This window comes from Manacus candei, unplaced genomic scaffold (assembly GCF_025592945.1).
Source record: "Manacus candei isolate 608988 ecotype Guabito, Panama unplaced genomic scaffold, ASM2559294v1 h1tg000023l, whole genome shotgun sequence".
NCBI classification, from domain to species: Eukaryota; Metazoa; Chordata; class Aves; order Passeriformes; family Pipridae; genus Manacus; species Manacus candei.
In genome coordinates, this window is record NW_026138071.1 from 7,612,651 (window position 1) to 7,622,628 (window position 9,978).

The following is a 9,978-nucleotide window of genomic DNA, read 5'->3' on the forward strand; positions in this document are numbered from 1 at the left end:
CCAGCTGAAAAAGATAGTGTTGGTGTGTGCTGGGAACATTAACAGCAGAGATACTAAAGAAATCAATCTGGCACCTGCAAGTCCTTCTACATCTGTCTCCTGTGCAACAGAAACTCAGCATATGCAGTGAACAGCTGGGAATGTCTTAGATTCCAGTGAGGGCAGCTCATACCTCAGGGGGCAGCATGAGGGCTCCCTTTCCATCCATCTGCAACTTCCCATCCTTTAGCATCACACTCAGGATATCAGGGGGATAGAAGGTCAGTCCCCTCACCATGTTGGTTCGGTATGAGGAGAGGTGGCTTGCCTGAAGGGTGGTTGGCTTAGCTGTGCCTGAATGGCAGGTACCAAAAAAGTCCACATACATGGGCTCCTGGGAAAACACCAACAAGAATAATAAGAAATAAACTGTCCTTCTGTGATTGCTTTGAAAGGTACACCATGACAGTACCTCACTTCCAAAACCATGCCTGGGAAAGGCTTAGCATCGGCAATGCTAGGCTGCCACTTACTTTATGTCTTTTTGTGACACAAGAACTTTCTCGAAACTGGAGTGAAAATTGAAGGCACTCAGTGCACAGCTGTGCAGCTAAATTTAACTCAGAGCCCTAAATGGACAGAAGCCACTGAAGATGCACCTCACCCCACCCACAGGCATTACTGACTGTCTGTCCACATCCTATTGCTGGTAGGAACCTGCACCATGGGGATTCCACTCAACAAGAGCCCAGGTCCTGCACTTGGGTCACGACAATCCCAGGCAGCACTACAGGCTTGGGACAGAGTGCTTGGAAAGCTGCTCATCAGAAAAGGACCTGTGGGTGATGGTTGACAGTTGGCTGATCATGAGCCAGCAGTGTGCCCAGGTGGCCAGGAAGGCCAATGGCATTCTGGCTTGTATCAGAAATAGCGTGGCCAGCAAGACTAGGGAAATGATCACCCCCCTGTACTTGGCACTTGTGAGACTATGCCTTGAATACCGTGTTCAGTTTTGGGCCCCTCACTACAAGAAAAACATTGAGGACCTGGAGTGTGTCCAGAGAAGGGCAGTGAAGCTGGTGAAGGGTTTGGAGCACAAGTCTTATGAGGAGTGACTGAGGGAGCTGGGGGTGTTTAGCCTGGAGAAAAGAAGGCTCACTACAACTACCTGAAAGGAGGTTGTAGCCAGGTGGGAGTTTGTCTCTTCTCTCAAGTTAAGAAGTAATAGGACAAGAGGAGACAAACTTAAGTTATGCTAGGGGAGGTTTAGATTGGATATTGGGAAAAATTTCTTCACTAAAATGGTTGTCAAGCACTGTGAGGCTGTCCAGGGAAGTAGCTGAGTCAACATCCCTGGAGGTATTTAAAAGACATGTAGATGTGGCACCTGGGGATATGGTTAGTGATGAACTTGGCAGTGCTGGGTTAATGGTTGGATTCAATTATCTTAGAGGTCTTTTCCAGTCTTAATGATTCCATGATAGGTATCAATGAAAACGCAGGGGGAAGAGATTTTCAGGGGCTACTAAGTGAAAGAGGCCAGCCCTGTTGGATTACAGTGGAAGATCCTTCTAAAGTATCACGGCAATGAAACCACCCTTTGCCTCCCATACCTGATGGTGGACAAGGCACACGACTCTACGGTGATAGGTCATTGGGTGAGTAGGTCGAAAGGTCACCTTCAGCGTTAGTGTTGTTGTGCCCTCCAAGACTCCACAAGGGCGATCCAAGGAGAAGACACTTCCTTTGCAATCAATATCAAACTGGTAAAAGGCTGGGACATCTGACATGTTGCTGATTTTCAGTGTCTGCATCAAACTTTCTCCAAGATTGATCCATTCAAAGTCCACAGAATATTGGTCCAGGGACACCAAAGGACCTAGCACAACATGCAAGACAGATCCTGGACTTGTCACAGCTGTTTCTGTCAACATGTCACAAGCCACTGCTGTACTTAACTGATCTTCCCAAACCAGATCACCTCAACAGCCAACACACCAGCCCTAGCAAACAGCTGGACATTCACTTAAAACAGTCAAACATCTGTCTCAAGCAAGTGTAAACCCCAGACAGTGCACCAGGGACAGCCAGGATCCCAGCAGAAGGTAAGCCTGTGACTGTGGGCTATGACAGTTCCTAGTCCTTCCCCAAGCATTAACCATCTCCCTGCAGTGGTAAGAAGATGGCAGGGAGAAACAGGGAAGTCTTTCACTCTGGTACCTTTACACGAGCCAACCACCTTCAGAACAGTCTCCAGGAGGCATCCAGCAGATGTGATAATGAAATAGTCAGTACTGTGTTCTCCTACTACTTGAGGCTGAAACTGTATGCGCAAGACCAGCTTCCCTTTGGCAGGAACAATGCCATGGGACACATCACAGGAGAAAACATAATCACAAAGCAGAGGATGTTTTGCTCGCTTTATCCTACATGGTGCATCAACCTGCAAGTAGAAGAGAGATAGGTTAACAAAGGGGCCAACATGAGCCAGGATGGCTCTGAATGCAGGGCACTGATCAAGTAAGAACTGCAGTTTTCATCAGAGCTGAACACCAACAAGAACACCAAGGACACCACAGAAATCCTGTGCAACAAACTTCTGCCCTGATGGAGAACTGGCAGCAGCTAACTCCCACAATACTCTCAGAAGTCAGTGGGCTACAGCAAAACTCTGTGATCTCTGGGGTTGGAGTAGCCCTCCTGGTAGGGAGAAGGATGACTCAAGGTGTTCTCAGGGGCTAAAGTAGCCTAAGTGACTTCTGTGACCATGGGAACAGGAAGGCAAATAACTTATTTCCCTGTATCCACAGTTCCACCCTGTCTAGGGATTTTCTTTTCACAAAAAAAAAAAAAAAAAAAAAAAAGCCAGTGCTCTGACACCTTCCTCAAGCCCCTTAAAAGAAGGTCCTGATCCTTGCCTGGTGATGCTGAGCATCACTGCAGTGCGAATAATAACAGTACAACAAACAAGTGCGTCTTTGCCACTCCTGAGTTGCGGAGCCTGGGGAGGGAGCACTGCTGTCATCCATGTCAGCAGTCTGTGGGTACATCCATCATTTAAGGGGCTGGGATGGGCTGAGCTGGCACAGGTAACAAGGTGCTCAAATGCAGCCCTTCTAACTTTTAGAACAATTCACTGGGCTGCAGTCCACTGAAGGCAGCAGAAGACCCATCACCTGCCTGGGACATATGCACACCAATTTGAGACTGCCACACAGGACTGATGGGCTTGTCCAGAGCGAGCAGGAGACCTGCAGGATGCAAAGGACAGTGGTGGCTGCCTGATCTGGACCAAGCACAGTGGGAAGCAGGTGGGAACTGCAATACTATGCTGCAAATGGCTATGTTTTTAGCGCTGTAGCTGGAAGGCAAGGGTGAATAGCCTGGTTGGTAGGGGAAGGCTCATCATCTCTGTTTCATTCACATTCACACTTAGGTTATTTTCACAGCATTAAGGGAGATACACAAGACCATATGTGCCATGGAAATGTGTCAGCATGCCAGCTTCTCACAAGAAGTCAATCTCCCTCTCCACATACCACAGACAGGTTGAAGATTTCTACACACTTTTCCACAGTTGTCCCCACTGGCACTGATCCAAAGCACAGGACATCCCGAAACTTCCCAGCCTGTACACCTTCACACTTCTTCCCTGTCACATGCACACGGAGATAGGGGTACTTGGCTGTTAAAGAGAATAGTATACTGGATTAGGAAAGAGAGAGGGAATCTCCATCCCTTGATATTCAACACTCAACTGGACAAGCCTCTGAAGAACCTCAGATTACTCTGAAGTTGGATCTACCTTCAAAGTTGGCCCTGGTTTGCACCAAATAAGCTCCCTTCCAGCCCTAATTTACTTAACTCAGAATCACATCTTTTTTTTGTCAGTGGCCACACAAGGCACTTCAGGCAAGGACTTGCTAACCATTGCTTATTTTATCTTGCATCCAGAAAGCTTTAGAAATTTCCCTCTGCCTCTGTCTAGCAGGGACAGACAAGACACTGAGTGCAGACAAAGCCAGGAGTTTGTGGAGGTTTTTTCCAGTGAAATCCTCTCATTTCTTCCCCTTCGTCAACTTAAGCAGGCCTCAGAAATGCTGTTTTGGCCAAAGCATGCCACAAGATATATTGGACACTCTGTCCCTTCAGATAACACTTCCAAATTGGCAAAAGTACATTAGAGAATTTCACAGGCCACTTTCAAACCATGGGCCTCACTTGCTCATCAATGCATTGAGCCAGTAGTGGCACAGCCTTAGAGTGCAGGCCCTCCCTGTATCTCTGTGGAATGCTGTTCCACAGTTAGGGGTGATACATATTTCTTTGAGTGTTAAATGCAAGAAAGACTCACCTATGGCTTTTAGCTGGATTATCCTCTTTTGTTTCTCTTGATCTCCAAACCAGCATGTGGCTGCCCCATCATGAACCCCAGCCACTTTGGGTTGGAAGACCACCTTGACCATGCACTCAGCACCTGGTTTCAGCTTGCCATGGTCAGGAATCATGCAGAAAGGACTTGGTGTCTTCCAGGTAAATGTGGTAAAGAGATCACTAGGAAATGGAGATACATTTTAAGCAGACGAATGGATCATTTGCTGCCTGTGCAATCATGCATAGAATGAGCCTTTCCCAATGGGTTATTCAATTAGGATGTGAAGCAACCAATGCTGAACGGCAGAATCTCTAATGCATCTGGACAAATATGTAATGCTGAGAAGAACTTTGTCTCTAGTCTCTGCAAATCTTCTATTCACACTTTAAGGAATCTTAGCTATTATGTCTAAGAACTTTACTAATGGCTGTGAAATTTTTCATCATGTGCTCCAGAATTAGTATTCGCTTTTCCTGTATCTAACTTTGCTGCTACTTAATTCCAAATGAACATTTGTTCCTCTGTTATACACCCAGGTGGGAAGAAAGGCTTGAGCTATTCCCCTAATACCTCATTCAGCTCTCCAGAACTCCCTTTGCTTGTTTGACTTCCGCAAAGAACATGATATGCCATCAGCTTTTTCTATTTTATTGATTCCAAACTGTGTGTTAGTTACCATTCACATCCTCCAACACCCTGGACCTCTCAGTCAGTACAAATTATTTCTCTAAGTGGAGAATGAATCACATGAAATGGCTGTACACCCCTCCTTGCCTGGGAACTTCACTACATTCCTTTCTATAGTACTGCTTCATTTACTGTCCTTCCCTTACTAAGCCTCCTCGATAACTGGGAGCATCTTTGCTCCTAAATGACTAAAATGTTTCCAGCTGGTTGCTCATCTCTCCCTGCTCATGCTGGGAAGGCTGCCTTTAATTAACTGGAAGCTCAGGCCTCTCCTTTGAATGTGGGATGTTCTCAGTGGGACACTGTGCTGGTCCCCACCTAGTTCCTGGGCACAAATGGTTCTCGGCATATGCTGGAAACAGATGGATATGAGATGCCCAGATGAGCCCACAGTGACCTGTACTACCATTCTGCTGGTTTTTCTGCCAGGACCTCAGGGGAAGTAGAGTTTTGCTGCCTGTTAAGGCAGCTAGCAGATCTAACAACAACTGGAACGAGCTGCATTTAACGGATAGTCCAAGAGGGTAGCAAAATACCTGGCAAAACAGAAGGAGTGTCTGCTCAGTCACATCTCACTCACCCAACATTACGCACAGGGAATGTCGTCTCTGTGACACTGTGGACAGCACAGACAGGCAACCGGAGAGCAGCCAGGAAGGAGAGACGGAGGCGTGGAAGCACAGCACGCAGGGCAACAGAGAACTCACCCTCAGCTTTCACAAAGCAGATGCTGTCTTCATACTCCCTCTGCACAGAAAAGCAAGAGGAGACAGCAGTTAGAAGGACTCCACCTTGCAGGTACTGCAGCTCCACCCATGAATACCCATCACCTTCACCTCTGCAGGTGTTAGGGAAAAAATGTCAGCAACAGAGACACCAGCGGAGGCCTCTGTGCAGGACAGAGCATATGAATCATTTGGAAAAGGCAGGCAGCGTGGAAGGTACTCAGGCATACTCCTAACTCTGTCAGGGAACACACAAACACTCTCAGGAAGAGCAGTTGAAGGCCACATTTGTTTCACCTGATTTGTTTCAACGCAGATGGATTTCTCTCAGTATTTCCAAGATCCCAATTCAGCTGAACTGAAGCATGTACAACCTTTCTTTGAGCTCCACAAGCACAGAAATATTAGTCTTTGATTAAATGCTTTGTCAGCTGGAAACCCAAGCAGATAACGCACAACTTAAAGATGCAGTGTTGACAGCACTGTGTACAAATAGCCCCAGGACATCTGCTAAGCAGCTAAGATAGAAGGAATAGCAAGATACGTGTTTCCCATTTGTCACCCCTCCTGAGTACCACCTATCCAGGTAAGGAGCGACCTTGGGCACTGCAGCACACACAATCCTTGCTCACTCTAAGAAAGGCAGCCTCCTGCTTTAGCGACTGATGTGCTGCAGACAAACTATCCACTGAAAATGGAACAAGGCCAACAGCTTATTTCATAAAGGGGACACTGAACAGTCATCAAAAAATCATGATACTGAGAGCAGGGTACTGGGAATCTGTCCAGTAATAATGCTCTATGGCTAGGACAGAGATCCACATCAAAGACATACAGCTGTTGACAAGAGCCAGAGATCAACACTCAGAGACAAGACGGATACTACAAACAAGTTGAAAAGCAAGAAAAGAGACTGGGTAAAAAGAATCATTGCTGTTAAAAATAAAGCATAAAGAAACCCACCCCCATCCAGAAAAAAGGAGGCCTTTGACATGTCCCTTATGGAAAACCAGTAGCCTTTTATTGTAGGGGCTTTGGGTCTTCTGTAGTAAAGCAGAGAGTCCCTCGACCCAAGGTTCTGCACTAAAACCATACAGCTGAGGTTCCCTGGTATCAAACCAGGTGTGGCCAGTTCAAGCACTTCATCTTATTGATCTCATGGCCAGAAGTAGAACGCGAAAAACTGGGAATACTTTTTGTGAGGATCCCTCTCATAACCACGGGCAAACTCTGTAGATAAGTCAAGATTAGGGCTCCCTCCGGTGATGAAGATGTGCAGAGAGCAGGAAGGTCACTCTGGCCACTCTTCCTATGTTAGAATGTTCCCCAAGGACTGATTCATTCAAGTGAAAAATCAGAAAGAACACGAGAGGCAGAGGCCCACTGCTCACCCAGAAGGCAGCCTGAGCACTGGGAGCAGTTATGACATTAGTGCTTTACCTTTTCACTGGGCCGGAAAACGATGGGCAGAGTTATGGACATTCCAGGGCTGAGAGTAATCGGCTGCGGAAAAACAGTGAAGAAGAATGGCGTGGGAGGACACCTAGATAACAACAGCAAAACAAGAGATTTTGTGTGAGGGCATACAGCTGTTCTTCAGTTAGGTAGCAGAAAAGAGAACAAATAAACAAAACCTCCAGACCCCACAGTTTAGAAGCACCTTACACACCTGACCCCAAGGGTACCTTGGTAGCACAGCAGCAGAAAGAGGGACAGAACCCAGGTGTTCTGAAAACCCATTCCCAGCTCTAAGTACCTACCCTATCCTTGAACAGTATTTTACGTTTTCAGGCCATGCAGTATGAGCAAAACACATTGGGCAGACACATTTGAGTTTCAGAGCACGGAGGGTCATAGGGAGTGCTGGAGTGGCTCAATATCCAGTGGGACTCCCGGGAGCAATGGTTTTAGGACACACTAGTGACTGGCTGGCATACATCCACAATTAAAATCTCACTAGACTGGAAACGCCTCACAGACAGAAGTATCAGCAAAACAGAATTTAAAAAAAGGCATTTCATTTAACACACTTCTGCCAGGAACAAGGGCTGTGTTTCTGAATTAGCAGGTTTCTGTCCTGCTACATAAGTGTGCACACACTGTCTCCAGCACAGCACTCAAGGGGAGAGGGGGAAGGTGAGTCTGAGAAAAACTGCTGATGTTACTGATACAGCAGGAGGGATGAAGATGAAGCGAGAGCATGAGGAGTACAAAGGACAAACAAACTTCCCACGCACCTGTAGCTCAGCTTCTGGGTTTTCTCATGAACATTTTTCAAGGTCAAGTGTCTGATCATCTCTTGTCCAAGTTCCCAGCCATGCCAAATGAGTGTTTCAGCCACCTCAATGCCCCAGAATATGCATTTCTTCTTCTTTGCCTGTCTTACAGACACCTTAGGGAATAGTAGTTGGGAAGGGAGGAGAAATCACTCAAACGGCTGTTTCTCTATGCTAAAGGTTTCTCAGTGGATATGGACGAAAGGAGCCACCCTGCGGCAAAACTCCAGGAGTCACCAAAAGACCTGGTTCAGGAGTCCAGAGGAGACACCTCCTGGCCACAGCCCAAACAGCAGATACTAAACGGGGTGATGAACGAGGGAAGCAAAGGCTAAACGTTTTTCTGCTTCTCTCCTCTCCCTGCCTGCCAGACAATCCACCCACGACAATAAGCACCCTTTAAGCCTCCGTTCACCTTCCTGTCATAGCCACAGAACTTCTTCAGAAAAGAGTCAGAATTCTGGGGCTTGCCATGCTGCTGAGCAAGCATCTGAGAAACAAGAGGAAAAAGTCCTCACGTATGCTGCTTCTGCACCCAGAGAGCCTTTTTTGCCAAGAGCTGGGCGCTCCCAGAGACCCAATGCCCCCTCCTCTGGCTCAGGGTGTCACTGAGCCTCTTCCCTGTAGGGGCTGATGTAACGTGCCCCTTTGTGTCCCCATTTTGTCAGGTGAGTGCAGCCCTCTCCAGAAACCACGTCGTCCCCATGACCTAGTGGTCATGACTCACAGCCTAGCCCCTGTGGCAGGGCTCTCCTCGGGGAGGGGAGAGCAGAGCAGAGCCGAGCCGAGCCGAATCCAGCCCAGCCCAGCCCTGACCACTATCGCCCCACAGAGCCCAGTATATCAAAGCCCTGCTTTGTAGCCTGGCCTGGCTCACTAAAACCCCGTATGGATGACTATGGCAGGGCCGTGTTCCCCACAGCGACCGCCTGCCCAGTTCCCCAGGGCACCGCCCGCTCCTTTATCACCCCGCCTTGCCCCGGAGCGGAGCCCAGGCCGCGAGTCACCGCTGCCCCCCGGGGCCCGCACGGCCAGCCCGACTCCCCTGAGCCCTACCCGGCCCCCTGAAGCACCGGGAGCTCGGGGTGCCTCGGGCACCGTCCCGGACCAGTCCCGGCCGCTCAGCGCCATGTGGGCAGGCCCGCGTTGCCATGGAGACAGGACGCTCCCGGAGCGACGACGGCGGCCGCCTCGGGTCAATCCGCGCGGGTTGCGGTGGCCGCCAGGGGGCGGCGGCGGGACGCGGAGAACGGGGCAGAGAGAGAGGGCGGGAGCAGCAGGGGATCGGGGGCAGATGGAGGGGGCGAGGGGGCAGGTCAGAAGTTCTCGGGGGTCCGGCGGGGAGATGGGGAGCAGGGGAAGATGGCGAGTCCAGGGACAGGGAGATGGAGAGAGGCGGGTGGCAGACGGAGGGGTGCAGGCGTTGCAGGAGTGTGAGAGAGAGCCCGGGGCTCTCTCCCAGGAGGGGTGCAGGGGAGGGAGACAGTACAAAGCTGAGCCAGCAATGGGGGGGCTCTGAAGTACGTGGGTGTGCGGGATGAGTGGATGAGGAGACTGTGGGCAAGGGGTCATGGTGTGTAACAGGCTGGAGAGTGCTGCCATAGGGATGGGGTGGCACCTTAATGGGGCCAGGACACCCTGAGTTCCTTAAAGCATTGGTGACACAAGTAACAAGTTGTGATCATTGTCACAAGAAGTTGTGGGGCCGAGATGAACAAACAGGTTAGGAAGCCCTGGCTGCACAGCCCTATCAGGTATCCCAGGTATTATTCCCATGGGGCACCACCACCACAACAGGACAGTCCTACATCTTCCCAGTGCCCTGGATGACCCTCAAGGAGGTGGGACCCTCGTTTTCCCGATGGGGAGGACACCCTCCAGGGTGCACAGGCAGCAGTATGGTGTAGAGCAGGGCTGGCCACATCCCGCAGCACAG

General features: G+C 49.4%; 1 protein-coding gene across 7 annotated transcripts in view; it reads right to left on the reverse strand.

The window, feature by feature from the left end:
* Positions 1–9,259, reverse strand: part of CFAP65 (cilia and flagella associated protein 65) — a 32,179-nt gene extending 22,920 nt beyond the window's left edge. For 3 of the 7 annotated variants that reach the window (XM_051787879.1, XM_051787880.1, XM_051787876.1), the window contains exons 1-9: positions 9,099–9,259; positions 8,004–8,158; positions 7,207–7,309; positions 5,622–5,788; positions 4,334–4,533; positions 3,519–3,664; positions 2,200–2,422; positions 1,593–1,858; positions 173–373 (exon numbers count right to left, since the gene is read on the reverse strand). In XM_051787879.1, coding sequence (XP_051643839.1) covers positions 173–373; positions 1,593–1,858; positions 2,200–2,422; positions 3,519–3,664; positions 4,334–4,533; positions 5,622–5,788; positions 7,207–7,309; positions 8,004–8,158; positions 9,099–9,173 — 1,536 coding nt within the window. In that variant the 5' untranslated portion in view covers positions 9,174–9,259. The remainder of the gene's footprint in view (positions 1–172; positions 374–1,592; positions 1,859–2,199; positions 2,423–3,518; positions 3,665–4,333; positions 4,534–5,621; positions 5,789–7,206; positions 7,310–8,003; positions 8,159–9,098) is intronic. The other 4 variants (XR_007904587.1, XM_051787878.1, XM_051787881.1 and 1 more) reach the window with 3 other exon arrangements.
* Between the last annotated feature and the right edge of the window lie 719 nt (positions 9,260–9,978).